This window comes from Chelon labrosus (genome assembly GCF_963514085.1).
Source record: "Chelon labrosus genome assembly, chromosome: 6".
NCBI classification, from domain to species: Eukaryota; Metazoa; Chordata; class Actinopteri; order Mugiliformes; family Mugilidae; genus Chelon; species Chelon labrosus.
In genome coordinates, this window is record NC_140342.1 from 1696160 (window position 1) to 1713670 (window position 17511).

General features: G+C 39.1%; 1 protein-coding gene across 1 annotated transcript in view; it reads right to left on the reverse strand.

The window, feature by feature from the left end:
• The window catches only part of LOC311489230 (cadherin-18-like), a 79933-nt gene that overhangs the window by 22805 nt on the left and 39617 nt on the right, over positions 1 to 17511 (reverse strand). Inside the window, exons 4-5 of the mRNA XM_084546205.1 lie at positions 6217 to 6384; positions 2389 to 2576 (exon numbers count right to left, since the gene is read on the reverse strand). Coding sequence (XP_084402331.1) covers positions 2389 to 2576; positions 6217 to 6384 — 356 coding nt within the window. The remainder of the gene's footprint in view (positions 1 to 2388; positions 2577 to 6216; positions 6385 to 17511) is intronic.

Genomic DNA, 17511 nt, shown 5'->3' on the forward strand with positions numbered 1-17511 from the left:
CGTAAAGCCCTGGAGCTCTATTGAAGATATCCGACTTGGCTCTCAGACTACAGCCAGCCACAAGCAAGAGCTGCAAAAAATCCAATTCTCAGACATATTTAAACTTCAAAAAAAAGAAAAGAAAAAAAAGTAATGCAATATTTACTTTCCCTGGTAACTAGGTACTTTTATAGTGGAGTAATTCAGTTACTAACTCAGTTATTTTTTGGGAGAAGTAACTGGTAACTGTAGCTAATTACCTTTTTAAAAGTAACGTGCCAGAATAGTTGGGGACAACAGCAAAGTTAAAACTGTAGGAAACAAATGAATAATAATAATAGAAAAAAAGATGTCTTCTTGCGACCATGAACGTTTTCTAATTTAAAGCTCAAGTAACTGGGGAGGAGGCACAAAAAAAAATCAAACCTCTTTTAAGTGGTGTTGAAAAATGGTAATGTACACTCCTGCCAAGCATGGGCTTCCCTGCTGTCATAGTTCAAAGACTGCAGAGGTGAATCAGACACACTAGACCATCTCAAAGGATTTTAACTTGGCTGAAGCTGGCACTATTGTATGGCCATGCATGCTAGATTTGATCCAATTTTGTTTCCTGTACAGTTCACTTCAGTATCTTTAAGAAGAGGAAGAAAAATCTTCAAGCTGTTGCTCTGTTGCTCAGTCCAGTATAATACATAAAAAAAGAATAACAAAATACAAAACTGGCTACAAGTATTGCATAATACATGAAATACAAAATTACAAGGTATGAAAAAAATACTTTGTAATTTAACCAGACATGTTGCACTAATCATTTTATCTATCTGCAAGATTTACTCAGCCTTATGGCTGCTGTGGAAAGTAAGAACCCTACATTGCCATGCTTGAATAACATTTGGAGGTATTAATGAAACATTAACTACATATATGAAATTATTTAACCAACATGTATTTCCAAATAAAATAGCTTGCACACCCATTTGGTTGTTGGGAAAATGTACATTAAATATACCCTGTGTAGGAACCTGTGGTCCTCTCAATTCTCCCCCTCTCTGGAATTTAAATTTACGGAGTTGTTTTGCAGAAGAACTCTCCTAACAGATCAACCTTTTACACCTTAGCCATAAAGGTGCCATGTCTGAACGCGGGACAGGCCCACGCTATCGGACCTCCCTGATGCTCTGGACGTCATCTGAGCCACAAGGGGACAGATTTACAGTTGTTTGTGATGTTATTTTACGGCAGAGAATGACTGGTACAAATTGTAGTAAAGGATTCACTCCTTCAGATATGCAAATTATTGAACTGAGACTGATAAATTGATTTAAACCGTGTTCTTCCTACGATAACAGGAGGTGGTGCCCTAACGAGACATTTAAAAGGTGTAGACTACCCTACACCTGTATACTAATCTCTTCTGGCCAACATAGACTAAATGAGCTACTGCATTGAGAAACTGTATGCTCCACCACAGGACTGTCTCCAGTTACAAGCAAGATTGATCATTCCAGGCTTTTACTCTCTCTCTCTTTCTCAATTGAGAAATCTGCTCCGAAAGTTAAGTAATTTGTGTGAACTATTTATATGTTTTTTTCGCACAATTATTCTATTGATTCATGCAATCATGTGTATGGATTTCTGTACCGCTATTCATTTCTGCCTTATGACACTTGACAGACTTTGTGATGATAAACCACTTTATGTCATTTGACTGACTGAGCTGATGTTCCCAACAGACAACAGAGACACCGTAGCATGATATTGTGTTGTTGTTGTGTGAACTGTCTGCGTTTGCCCTCCTTTGTGATTCGATGATTGGTTTCTCCTGGTGTGCAGTAGTTTCATCTGTTACTCATTAGCCTTTGTGTCTATACAGTATTGACACTGATGAGCCACAGCATTAAAACTACTGACAGGAGAAGTAAGTAACATTGACCAACTTGAGACAATGCAATTTTCTGCTGGACACTTTTGGACCTGGCATTCATGTGGATGTTACTTAGACAGCAGATGATACTGGACCTGTGCAGTGTCTAGTTTCAACATGTACTCGATGTAAGCTTTTCAAAGAACAGGATTACAGGGCCTGTGTATAGCTCTACTCACTGTGTCTTGATTCCTTCAGATATTGTGACCAAGGTGATTTTTACAGTATACTATAGGACAGTCTCAAAAATATTAATTCAAACAGATTCCTTAGCAAACCCTAAAAAACAAGTTTAGTCAAAATAAATAAAAGCAATACATATAATCCTTGATCAAACTTGGCCACCAATCCACAAAGACGAAATGAAAGTTCATGGCAGAGACAAAAGCTTCCTCTATTCACATCTGCACTTGAAACCACAGGTCTCATTTAAAAAAAACATGATGTACTGACAGTACATAAACACCAGTGCTGTGGTCTCCTACCTGCTTGAGGGAAATGATCCCCTCTCTGCGGTCAGCATCAGTGTTGATGGTGAAGATGGCAGCAGCATCTGCATTAGTGATGCTGTAGGTCATTTCAGCGTTCTGCCCCTCATCTTCATCCGTGGCTCTGATCCGACCCACTGCTTTTCCTACTGGAGCCAATTCTGGTACATACAGCTGGTAGCTCTCTGCAACATGAACATAATGTTTTTCACTTTTTTTATACAATAATTTAATAATATTTACTATTTAATATTTTACTATTTACATCTTCTGTATTTCCTCCAAATATATAGATAGTTATATCCAGTGTATATAATGTTTCCTCTTGACCTAATGCTGTCTGGATGATCACATTGAAATGAGACAATTGTTCTAGGTCAAGTTGTTTAGATAACCTAGATTGATTAGATCTAACTATATATATTAATATAACTACATGAAATGTAAAAGCAAATAAAACAAGACTAATTCTCACAGAAAAATGTTTTCTATTCCCCCCATCCCGTCACCAAAGTCAGTGAAACTGAAAATGTACAGCACATGTCACATTAATTAACCCACTTTGGAGGACAACATTTGCTGAAGCCATTCTTTTAATGTAAAACACTAAGGAGATTCAGAGACGATAGCTAAACAGTAATTGATAAAATGGGGACACAAACTATTAGAATAATGAGCAAATGAAAACAATCATCACGTGCACGTCTCTGCCCCCCCGCAAAAAACAAAAACTCTTGGCAGATGAAAGAAATAAAGACCACCACTTAAGTTTGAAGTGAAATATACATAAGGCAATCTACATGTAAATGCACTGTAAAAGAAAACTTAATACCTTGAATGTTTCATCATACAGGAAAAAAACTATTTAAATCAAGTCATTGATACCTTTTAAACTTGCAAACCATCCAAAGCCCCAAGAGTGTGCGTGTGGTAAAATTCTGAATTAGTCTCAACTAATGCAACTGCTCTCATGAACCAACATTTCTTACAGGATGAGGCAAGTTTTTCATTTCATAGCACAAGTCAACTAAATGTGATGTGATGCACGTACAGCAACAAATAACTTACACGCAGTTAAAATAATACAGTAGAGTCCACACGCAATCATGCAAGCACATATTCAGTTATTCACAAGCCTGAAAATTCAATTTGCTTTTGAATCTTAGGTCACCAGTCAGTTTGCTCGAGAGGACTGAAACTGTAAGCTGTCTGACCAGATCTGGGCCCTCATTTATCAAAAGATGCATTGGACCAGATCTAAATGTGTGTGTAAGAACCACCTGTGAGAACAAGAATACTGGTATTTATCAAAGTTGGCCACGCACATCTGTAGTTATAAGCCTGATTTGCTATGTGTGCATTTGAGCATTTCCAGACTCATTTGAAATACAGAACTGCCCTCAAAATACAATAAATGCATCCCTTTGAAGTATTGGTAAATGTAATGTAGAGTTACTTGCTACAGACAAAATAGGATGTGAACTGAATGTAAAGCTGGACAGGTAGGGTAAGAATACTTACACAGCATTTCATACTGACTTATGGCCACATGTGGAACTATTGTGATTTTCTTAGTACAGTATTTCTTAGTTTCATTAATTGCATTAATGCATGTGATATGTCGACCCAATGCCAATGTAACATGAATTTGCATTCTAGCCATTTGGTGTATTTTAGTGTAGTAGTTATTCTATTTTGATTCTTCTGTTTGCTGTGTCTATAGTTCAGTTCAATTCAATTTTATTTATATAGCGTCAATAACAATACAAATTGTCTTAAGACACTTTACAAAACCCGGCCTGAAACCCCCAGAGCAAGCCTGAAGACAACGGTGGCAAGGAAAGACTCCCTTTAGACAGGAAGAAACCTTGAGCAGAACCCAGCTCATATGGAGAGACCCATCTGCCTAAGGCCAGCCGGGTACAGACAGAAAAAAGAGAGAAGAGGACAGCAGGAGAAACAAGATAAACATACATCTGTCATAGATACATACATCTGACTAAAGCATACATATAGAATCTGATGATACAAATACAACATACAGCTGATGATACAGTGTGTTTGATAAATATAGTGTTGTCATGGCATTCAAGATGTTAGATTTCCCCACAACTTTACTACTTTTATTATAGTGTTATAGTATAATACTATATTCATATGGGCCTGAAGCTATTTGCAAAAAATGCTGTGTTTGTGAATGAGCTGGTGTGTGTTTAGGTTATTAATCATAGTGTGTGGGCACACACACTACTCATGAGTAGTTCCATTGTTTCAATGCATAATCATGTGAATATCCTGTAAATATATGATCTAATACACAGATAGCAGGACCAGTAATATCATGGTTCTGTAACAGGTCAATAAAAGCTGTCAGGAAAGTAACTCATTTTCCACCATTTTTGTAGTTTTACATGTAATAAAGACCATTCATAGAATTAAGCAGTTGAGTGCTGGAGGGCTCAGTCAGAGACTGTATATAAATATGGACAACGCTTTCCCACTTCCTTGCACTGGTCAAATTGATGGTAGAATTCCAGGGATAGAGGTGGCGCCATCTTGCGAGTTTGGAGCCAAGGTCTGCACAGTACTGCAGTACTACAGTAAAGTGGAGCCACGTGGAGCTGTATTATTGATGATACTACGCTCTGCTCTACCTCCACCAGTTACAAAGAGATGTTGGGTTATAGACTGTTCTACATAGCATTTACTTTTTCCTACTCTCATGGAGCAGTTGGCGTGGCAGCTTGTAATCATCATGATGTCACATCCTGTTTCTACTGCGTCAGATTCACTTTGTTTGAAGCCTGTCTATGTCTCAGCAACACCTCCATGAGATCTGGAAATGCAGATGTCCCTTGAAAAGTTTAAATAAAAGAATGCTGCCAAAACTGGATTGAATGTGTTTTCCAGTTTCTTTCCTAAACATATTTCAGATTCTGAACTGTTTCCGACTCAGAATGCAACACATCTGCTTCTAGTTGACTTGATACTTTTCAAGAATATGTTCATGTTATTCTAGCTTGTTGAAATGTTTCTTTGTATAATTGATGTATCCTTTCTGCTACCATTACTTGTTTTAAATATTTTATGACAAATAAAAAATGTGAAAATGGGATCATTTTGCTAAAACGCTGTCATGTAAATTGCATCTGCTATATCTGGTACTTGTTTCACAATCAGATTCTACATGTACGCTTTAGTCAGATGCATGTATGGCAGATGTATGTATATCTTGTTCCCCCTGATTTTCTCCTCTCTTCTCTCTCTTTTTCTGTCTCTATGTGGCTGGCATCAGGCAGATGCGTCTGATCTCAGGCAGATCCCTCTTATGGAGGGACCCATGGGTCTCATGGGTCCATAAGAGCTTGGTTCTGCACAAGATTTCTTCCTGTTAAAAGGTTTTTCCTTGCCACTGTCACCTTCATGCTTGCTCTGGGGGTTATAGGCCACGCATCTTGAAACAGTTTGCATTGTTATTGACAGGCACTCCGGCTTCCTCCCACTGTCCACAGACATGCTCATTAGGCTAATTGGTGATTCTAAATTGGCGGGTGTACACTGCCTCTCACCTGATGACAGCTGGGATAGGCTCCAGCCCCCCTGTGACCCTTCACAGGACAAGCGGTTACAGAAGATGAATGAATGAATCAATGAATGAATGAATGAACTGAATTGAAATCTGGTGGATGGAATGAAGTCCAGAAGCATACATCTAATGTACCTCTTATGTGGGATGGAAACAAATTTGAAAGTTAAAGGATAATGATGAGACAACACTTTGTAACGTATCACCGTCAGACACTGTATACGAAAGAGATCACTCACTCTGTGGAAACTTTGGACTGTTGTCATTGACGTCAGTGAGGGTGATGTTGACAGTAGTGGATCCTGACAGTCCTCCAACTGAGCCTGCCATGTCTTTGGCCTGAATCACCACAGCGTAGTTGTCCCTGCTCTCACGGTCCAGGTTGGACACGGCTGTACGAATGACACCTGAGGTAGAGATAAAAAGGGATAAGCGTACTAGTGTTAGAGCAAACCTCACGAAGCAGCAGACGATAAACAATGTTTGATTAAGGTTAGGCTTTAGAGAGTTGCTTCAAGCATTTCCTAGCAAAAAATGTATTCAGTTAATAACTTACACAGTATAGAAACGGATAAAAGTGTGGGGGAATGAAACTACTTCCCTGCATGGAGAGACATAACTTGAAGTAAGGCAAGGTTTCTTTAGCACATTTCAAACTTATTGAAAGGGCTGGACGTAAGCAAAGAAACACACATTCAATAGTCAGGGTTTCTGTTGTTTTGCTTCCTGCCTCTGTGGACTAATGGCTTGTTGAGCTCTAATTGTGACATTGCCATTCCTATAGTGCTAGCAGAAAAAAAAAAAAAAACTTGCAGTGATAGCTAATTAACAAAGTCACAATGTCCGTGAACGTTTTGTACACACCACTTGGCTGCATTTATCAAAGCTGGTGTGCAATTCTCTGCATATTTGTTCAGCTCTGACAACTATAGCAGCACCTGTGACAGGCAGCTGGCCAAATGTCTACTCTATGTGGATGACCCCCGAGACAAGAGACACAGGCTGGTTATAGACTTATATAAACTTACTGTTTTACACAACACACAGTGTGTCTAAATAAGTAATATGATTTAAAACTGAGGCTATGATCCCTTTCAGATCCATTACATTTTCCACTGATATTTAAATATACTGTATACTGGTATATTGATATTTAAAAAGAAATTAAAGCTATATTACCTAGAATGTGAAATATATAAAGGAGTAATAATTGCCAAACACATTTAGACTTGTGATTTTTATCGAAGTGAACACTGACAATTCTAATTTGATGGTAGGCTAAAAGCTAAAAGAGACTGCCATGCTGAAAAAATGGAACACCACCAGCGCAAAACATTTTCAACTGGGTCACTTTGAATGGTTGGATTCATTTGTCAGTGACTATACAAATGTGATGTAATTATTCAGTATATCATTATTTTATACATTATATAATAACACAATTACCCATTTAAATAATATTGCAGTAAGCACTGACATAGACCGTGCCTCTTAGCTCTAAGATGCTTAAAATGTCATAGCTCTCTTTACACAAGGGAACTATTATAAATAAATTCCAGGATATTCAAATGAGAACTGGTGTCAAAAGCAGTGATCCAAAAGACAATGGCGCATTATCCTGAGGAAATAATCCTGCAATGACTGCTACAGCTGCATTCAGGAAAATCCCAAAGGATAGATGAAGACGCTGAGCTCCTCAGTCAGCATTGTGACTGAAGCATGAAGGGTGAGGGCACGTAGTAAATTTTGCAGGAGCAAGAGTGATTGTTTCCAATATATATACAAAATTATAATATTATTTGGCCACAGGGAATGGTAACTCATCTTTATAGCTTCTATTCTACTTCTGTTAAAACACCTTTACCCGCACTCCTGCACCCAGACTGACTGCCTTTTTGTTGGCATGCAGCTGAAATAGAGAATTTCTAGAACCTACCAAGCTGAAAATAAAATGTATCTCTTAGACTAAATATAATAAATAATAATAATGAATTTAAATTATTATTTTTTTTTCGTACATTTTCATAGTTGGTCGAGCTCTATGAGTTGTGAAACATGTTTTCCTGTCTGTACCTCGTCGACTCCCAACAATAACACTGTTAACTAGCTATTAGATAAATGTATTGCATACATTTTACAACATTTTGCATATACCTGCTTGTTACTTTCTCTCTATATATTACAGTGCATTCACATATACATGATGAAAAATATGTAATATCCTCTCCAACCAAACCAAAACACAACATACTGTAAAACGAGTCACCAGGTTAAAGAAGGGACATTGTCGAAAAGAAGCAAGTTTAATAAATATGATTTCTGATATATTTTTCCATAGTTTTTGATCTGTGATCACCTCCTGACAGTGTTGTTGGACTCAGGATGGAACGAAGATTTAATGACATTTAGCATGATGTGTATGTTTATTCTTCCAGCTGAATGTGCAGTCACACTCACTAGTAATTTACCTAAGACGGGGGGAATGAATTTTATGTTGTGTTCTTGTAGGTTTTCTTTCTGTCAGTTCATAAGCTACATGCAACACATATGAACAGGTTGTTCATATGTTTAGCAGTTAAGTAAGGTCATGGTCATGGTCATATTACTGGGTGTATTTACTGCATTTCACCTGTATATAAATGCCTTAAAAAATGTGCAAGTTAATTGAGAGATAAGGACACTGATTCATGCTTCTGAATCATGGTAAGGCTACATGACTATTTCTGTTTTCTTAAAGAGCTCGACACAAGGACGGATTCACACTGAGTGGTGAAACTTGAACAGAGGAATCTGAGTACTGAAATGTTAACATTTAGATTGAATTGCATTTAGTTTGGTGTTGAGTTGGTATTGCAACTGACATGTGCATTACTGCAATTCCCTAACTTTCTGGTTGAGTTGCTGGACAAGTAGAAGTGAATTATTCAACAGGGCTAATAAAGATAAAAGAGTCGCAGAACTTAGTTATTAAAACAACTTAAAGGAACTGTAGAAGTTAAAACAGTTAGCTCAAAGAGAGTTAAGGAGAACTGCCATCGAACAAACAGATTCAAACTATAGAGAGTTTTGTTACTATTACATAGTATGGCGTCTCTGACCCACTCTGCCTTTGTAAAAATGTGAATACAGATTTTGTGCCAATTTATTTATCATAGGTGGCAAGCCACAATTCATCACATTTACTGTAATAATAAAATTGATTGGAACTGAACGGAAAATACATTCATACTACATACATGTTCCACAGTGTTAAAAAAAATATAGTTATTTAAATATCTCATATTGGTCTTGTATTTATATCGCATGTTCTACCTCGAAGAACTTTACAGTCATGTGACACATGTACCCATTCATTCACACAAGTGTACTTACATTCACACAGCCGTGCCAAGCTTGGCAGCAACTTGGGTTAAGTGTCTTGCTCAAGGACACTTGACTATGTGATCCATATACCGGGGATTGAACCGCTTACCCTCTGGTTCTATGGTTTTAACCACCAGTTTTATTGTTATTTGCTGAATAAATAGAATTGAAGGGAACTGAGTAGATGTGTCTAGACTTTTTTTGGAGAGCCTAAAATATTTTATTTTCTCTTATATTTTAGAGAGAGAGAGTTTTCCTTGAATTCTTACTGGCAGCTGTCAAGTGTATGTGAGCAAGTGTGTCAGAGTGTGTAGTGAGAGTGCTCAATACACTTCTACTTGCAATTACCTGGGCATTCTGTATGCAGCACATATAGACGCAGATGCACTATACAATGTTTTGTAACGTTTTACAGATAAATGTTTCATCTCTTGTCTTTTATCGACAAGAATATCGACACTGCTTAACAAAAGTGAAGCCCAAAGCAGCAGCTTGAAGCACTGAAGACTGGTCAGAATGACCTCACTTTGCAAAATGTCCACACTTAGAAGGTCTGAACCTAAACTGGCTCTTACACACACAGGCACACACACACACATAGAGAGAGAGAGAGAGAGAGAGAGAGAGAGAGAGAGAGAGAGAGAGAGAGGAGCACACCTCTCCCACATGAGAAGCAGACAGTGTTTAGCCTGAAGGCTCTGCTCCACTGCATTACTCGCTTCAAAGGCTTACAAAGCACAGAGCCATCTGGCCTTATCAGCCCCTTTAGACTGAGCAGAGAGACAAGGTGCAGGCTGGACAGGACAGGCAGCACATTATGCACCTGTATCACAGAGATTGAACCAGGAGAGAGACATATATATTGTAGGCTGCCAAAGAGAGGCAGAGAGAGCAGCGGATGTGTGAGGACAAGATAGAGGACAAGGGGAAGCATAGAGTGTTTGAAAGTGACTGGATGGGACTTGAGTGAGAGAGTGAAAAAGCGAGATGGTTGAAGAAATTCTACCTCTGGGGTTACAGGAATGGAGGCCAAGATTAACTCTCCTGGGCCTGGGACAACACTCAACACTCCTAGCCTGTTGGAATCCATTTTTTTTTTCTGCCAATATTGAATTTGATTGGAAGGGATTTATTGGGATGTCTCATCCCAGACTGCAGTGTAATCCCAGATTCAGTCCTTCAGAGAAAATCACACAAAACGTGCTTCCATCAGCAAAAGGTCAGGCAGGAAAACATAATTGCTTAATAATATTTCCCATTAAACGTTATCCTGACCGAGACACTGTTGCTCCCAGTGCATAGCATATGTGTGTGTGGGCTTGTGTAAAAAAAATGGGTGGATGTGTCATTGTGTCTGTAAAGTGGTTGAGCACCAATACAAGAGCATAACCACTACCATTCTTCTGCATGCCCTCGTCTCATTTTTCTCTATAATCCCTCACACATAGACACATGCGAGTACGGAAGAGAGGGCAGATTAGAGGATGTTTTTTTTTTCTCCACTATAGATCAGAGAGGCAGGGAGAGATCAGAAAGTAAGGGCAGGAAAGCTAAGCTAAGCATACATATTAGGGCTCGACCAATGTTGCTGCTTTGAAGATTCCAGTGGATCATCTGTGCGTCCATTTAAATCATTATATCAGACCAAAGATACATTCATCTTTCAGCATTTCTATAGTCACACTATACTACATAAGTGAAAAAAAAAGTAGAATAATTGTCATCATAATGCTTTTATGTTTTCTATACTGTATATACTGCAGACAAAGTATACAGTGTGTAACAATGTATACTTTTATTATATGGTGTGCTTACTGAGCTCTATTGATACCAGGAACATCATACTAATGATGTATAGCACCTCCCTTTGGTCTTAAGATACCTTTAATTCATCATATGATGGATTCCAAAAGATGTTGGAAGCAAGCCTTTAAGATTCTGCGTCACGTTGACACACCTGTATCAAGTCATTTCTGCAGATTTGTCAGCAACAACTGTTCTACTCCATTCCAAAGGAGGTCAGCTCTATTCAGATCAGGTGACTGTGAATGCCACTGAAGTGCACTGGCTTTTGCTTTTTTGCATTTTCATGCTGGAAGTAACTATTTGGAAGGAGCGTCACTATCTAAAATATCAGCTACATCTTCATACTCCATCACTATATGACTGTGATCTTCAACAGTATAGAGGGCTCTGTCTTCCACTTTTTCCATGTTGTCTTATAATCCTCCTGATCAATTTTAAATGCTTTTTGGAAGTTTGAGACAATAACTTCAACATTTTTCAGAGCCCTATTCACAGGATTAGCATTACATGGGGATGTCAAGTGAATTAGAAATGACCCATGTGTCTGTGTTGTATATGACACATTCGCACCGGATGATGTACTTTCTGCTTGTACTGCACTACATGTCAGAGCTAATATTGTATCTTCTACCCTACTACACATTTTGACAGCTTTAGTAAGTTTGTATATTCGGGTCAATAGCCTAATATAAAAATTATTGTATTTAAAAAAATGAGCATAACGTGATAAGACTGCATGGATTCTGAGAGAGAAGTGATAAGTTACCAGAATGGAAGTCCAGTCCATCTTGACGGATGTGATGAATGCATTAATGCAAAGAAATAAATAAACAAATAAAAATCTAATGCAAGAATCCAGTACAAAAACCCAATAACAATACATCTAAATGTGATATCACGCACCTCATTCAATTGAGGTGTGTTTTTATTTTTTCAAGGTTTGGACAGCTGTTTGGTGCAAATCAGGAGGATGCCGCTGCACAGGACGGACCCATTGATAGAAAAAGCAAGCTCAAAACCATCAGAAGAGCGACATGACGGAGAACGATGGATTGAGTCCGCTAATCAAACGTGAAATTGCCACAGGCAACACAGACATGGGGGTTTAATTCTTAAATCACATAAAGTCACAAGATATCAGTCCTGTGTGAAAAATCACTTACTTAAAGAACTTAAAGCTACTGCAAAAAATAGAAAAATCAGTATAGAACATTTTGACATACTGAGTTACATTGAATACTCGTAGAATGTCCATTAGCGTTAGAATACATGTTGTACTGCAGTTGTATGTGTTCCTTAACTAGCTTAGCCACCCATCAACTAATCAATATCCATAAGTGGCCACCATGTCCTGCATTAAAAGACACAGTCAACCACGAAAACCGCCAACCGACTATGCCTATGTCACTTTAACACCATGTATGCTACCTGTTTTAATGCAAGCTACTTCAGAAGGATTGTCTCACCCCATCGTTGTCATTTTCTCAGTGGCGAGGCAGAACTAAACTTTTAATAAAAAACAAAAATATTTTTTAAAAAAATCCAAAAATTTAAGCAAATGATCTGTTTTCCACAAAATGCCTAATACTGTGTTGTTGTGTTACTGAGGTATTTAACCTCATATTTCGGTTTCTTTTTAGTGAAAAAACTGAAAATCTTGTTCTGTCAGTCCCTGTTTGTCTTCCTGTCTCTGTCTTTGCAGTCACTTGGCTGTTCTAGGGTAATGTGTTTTTAGAGATGCTGTCGATAGCCGTCTCTGTGGAACAGCTGTCTCTTTGGACATTTTGCTGATGGGTACACTGTTTAACAATCAGCATTTGTTGTTACTGAAGCTCTAGGAGGTACACAGAGGAACAGTATATCAGACCTTTGCAGCTTTTTAGGAGCACAACAATACAACAATATGCACTCATTGTTGTGTTCCTCAAACCATTTCTGGCTTTCCCTCTGGTTTCCTCAAACTGGTGCTGACTTGGCCTGTCCCCAAGAAGTTTCATCCCCATTCATGCTTAGGGACTAGAGTCTCTGACTGATAAAGGGTCATTACAGCACCATTCATTAGGGAAATAGGACAGGGAGAAACAGTCCCCCACTCAACGACAGGTAAGTATCTGGTAATCATCAGACATACCCACCTTGCACGTTGCAGGACTTAAAGGATTGGCTGCCAGATATCACAGCACACCTTAAGAGATCCATACTTTTATGGATGACTGATGCAAATCTATACCACTTTATCTTTCTTTATTGCATTGTATAATACACTGTCTGGCCAAAAAAAAAGTCAAAAAAAAAAAAAAGGTGGTGACTTCTCTCTCACACACACACTTTATTTGGGAGTATGAAAAAACTACTGATGGTCCAAATTGTTGATCAAAATTGATTCTAATAAAATACATCAAGTTTGTCGTTTATAATTCCCATCTTTGATTTCTGATGGATGAACACTATTGTATATTGCACCCATAGAGGAGGTGAACAGACCATTATATCACACATTTGTTTCAGTTTTTTTAGCACAGAGCAGAAGAAGGAGGGCAACGATGAGACAGGAAGACTAAAGAGAATATAGCAAAGAGGACTTTTACATTGAAAGGACACCCCAACCCCCACCCTGCTACTCCATCCTCTCATACACACACACATGCATAACATCATGTGCACACACACATTTACACACGCACATAGCTGTTTTGACACACGAAATGTTTTGTCAGTCTGAATGTTTGGCTTTCATCCTGTGCTTCTCTCTGCTTCATAGTGTCCAAGGTTAGCCATCCTTTTCTCTCTCCTGATAATTCATGTGCTCATGCAAGCATGACGGCACAGAGCCGGCACCTCCTTTCCAAGGCCGCCAGAGAGCTGCACAGAAAGGAAATTACTGTATAATATCAGCATGACACAGATAAGAAAAAGAAAGAAAGGGTGTTAGGTGCAGCTTATGACAACAATATTTTTGTGTGGTTTTATTTTGTTCAATAAAAACAGAGACATATTGAGCCTCCGCACCTGCTAGTAGCTTGTCTATCCCCCATATTTTTGTATCCCCTAAAGATAGCTTTCATGTACATTAATTCAATTCAGTTTTATTTATATAGCGTCAATAACAATACAAATGGTCTCAAGACGCTCTGAACATCTGTCATAGATACACTTATCTGACTAAAGCGTACACATTAGAAAAGTGCCACGTACAATACACAGATGACAATCACTTCTCTGCATCACGGATTTGGTTTCCTCACCTCACAATCAAATATACACCGATCAGCCACAACATTAAAACCACTGGCAGGAGAAGTAAATAACATTGACCATCTTGTGACAAGTCAGTGCTCTGCTGGGAAACTTTTGGACCTCGCATTCATTCATGTGGATGTTACTTAGACAGCACCCAGGTGTAGCACCCATCTAGACCAGACCAGGCACCCCCACCCCATAGCAATAACACTCCTTGATGGCAGCAGCCATCCCCAGCAGGATGCAGCCTGACACAGACACAGACACAAAAATAGTTTAGAAACAACTCAAAGAACATGAAGAACAGCACAAGGTGTTGACCTGGCCTCCAAATTCACGAGATCCCAAACTGATCAAGTATCTGTGGGATGATCCACAGAGGCCCCTCCCCTCAACCCATAGGACCCAAAGGCCTCCACTAACAACATTCTGTTACCAGACACCACAGGACACCCTCAGAAGGTCCATGTCCATTCTCTGATGAGTCACAACCGTTTTGGAGGCACAAGAGAGACCTATACAATATTATCCAAGTGGTCATAATGTTTTGCCTGACTGGTGTAAATTATTATACAGAAGCAGATAGTGGCAGTGAAAGGATAGTACAGACTGAATGTGATCTCTCCAGAGACACCCACAGCAGAACTACAGCTGTGTGTCATAATATGATGCCAGATCCTTATCAAACAAGGAAAGCCTCCTGATATAATCTGCATGTCATTTCTTTTTGCTGCTACACACACTTTGGAGTGGGATTTTCGATCCACATTTGGACAGAATCCAGGTGAAGCTGAGGCAGCTGTGGAAGTAAGGAGTCATATATTCAAGACAAAATCCATGGACACTTTTAAAAAAGCTCAAGACTAATCCTGTGTCATATATGTATATATCTAGTTTTCTGCATTTAATGTCTGTTGCTTTGTCTATTATTTATTTACATTTTGTCATTTTTATTTTGTGTGTGGAATGTGCGACTGGAAAAACTAATTCGGTGTGTAAAAATATATAAAGCTAGATAGATAGATAGATAGATTGATAGATAGATAGATAGATAGATAGAGGGGGGGGGGAGAGAGAGAGAGAGAGATACTTCAATTTTATGTTGAACACCCCTTCTTCCCACATCAAGAATTTGTGTATTGTCCTAAAGTGTGTTTGTAAAGCTTAGAATGCTTCAGTGAATCCCAGCCAACATGTTGTGTTTGGCTCCAACCTGCCTGAACCACTAAGTTCACCTGTCAGCCAACTGAGATGCCCTGCAACCTTTAAACAAGCCATTAGCATTCATCTGATAGTCTCCAAGATTAACTGGCTGCTGAGTGCATGACCAACACCTAGAATTAATTTCCTGTATGTAGTATAAAGGAGCATCCATTGTCCTAATCACACTGATCAAGATGGAGAGCAGTGTTTTAAAGCTGCCATGGGCAAGGTTTTAATATGAAACTCCACCTGTCCTCCACATAAATGCTGCTTATTTGTTCGCACAAACTGCAGTCTAATGTCCATGGGCTTGCTAGCTGTCAGACAAGTTTGTGTGATAGATGGTGGATTCTCAACATGCTTTAGGGGAACAACAGCCAACCAGAGACACTGATGTAAACAGACCTGCGGACTGTAGTTGGCGTAAACCAGTAATAGTGAACCTAAAATGTCAACTCCCATTGTACTATACTGGATAAATAGCACATATTGAGCTGGTAATTATCAAACAGATGTGAGTGACTGACTTGTTAAAATAATGTGCACTTGCTGTATATACTATCCCCTGGAGCAAATCACATGTACCCTTTGCATTGATTTCCACTACTTCATGGATGATTTATGATTAAAGCTGCATCCCGCTGATGTTTTACGCATTATGTCCTGTCATGCTGAAATAAAATTTCTGCAGTGGAATGACTCTAGATTAGGAATTAATATAATTACTCCTCTCCTCTCATCTGGGTACCTTGTAAATACAATGCCTATAAAAAGTATTCACCCTCCTTGGATGTTTCACTTTTTTCTTGCTTTTATACATGAAATCATGGTCAATATAATTTGTCTCTTTTGAAAAAAATTGCACAAAAATATCTTAGTTAAAGTAAATGATTACATAAATATTTACCCCCTTCAGGTCAGTATTGCACCTTTGGCTGCCATTACAACACTGAGTCTGTGTGGATATGCCTCAATCAGACTTGCACATCTGGACCCTTTAATTTTTCTCCATTCGTCCTTGCAAGTTGCACAGGGATTGGGTGTGAATCGTCTCTTTTCAAGTCCATCCACAAATTCTTGATTGGACTGAGATCTGGGCTTTGACTTGGACAATCCAGAACATCCACCTTGTTGTAAATGGCCTTGGTAAATGGCCTTGTTTTTATATAGCGTTTTTCTACCTATTGGTACTCAGAGCGCTTTACAGTCACAGACACATCGACCTCACACAAGCACACACACATTCAGTGCCCCGCACTAGGAGCAACCGGGGGTTCGGTGTCTCGCTCAAGGACATGTAGCACATTCCGAACCGCTAACCCTTTGTCCACAGCCGCCCGCCCGTTGTCTTTGAACCATTTCTGTGTTGCTTTTGCTGTATGCTTGGGGTTGTTGTCTTGCTGGAAAATAAATCTTCTCCCAAGTCGTAGTTCTCTTGTAGACTGAGTCAGATTATCCTCCAGGATTTAGCGATATATTTCTGCATTCATGCTCCCCTCTACCTTTACAAGATGTCCAGGGCCTGCTGCTGAGAAGTATCCCCAGAGCATGATGCTGCCACCATCATGTTTCACAGCAGAGATGATGTGTTTGTGGTGACGTGCAGTGTTTGGTGTTCGCCAAACGTAGTGTCTAGTCTGATGGCCAAAAAGCTCAACTTTTGTCTCATCAGACCAATGAACCCACATGCCTTTGGGCAAATTCTAGGTGAGATTTCATATGAGCTTTTTTCAGCAGTGGCTTCCTCTTTCTCCCGTACAGCTTCGACTGGTGAAGAACCCGGGCAACAGTTGTTATATGTACAGTTTCTCCCATCTGAGCCACTGAAGCTTTTAACTCCTTCAGTGTGGTCATAGGTGTCTTGGTGGCCTCCCTCACCAGTCTTCTTCTTGCCTGGTCAGTCAGTTTGTGAGGACAACCAG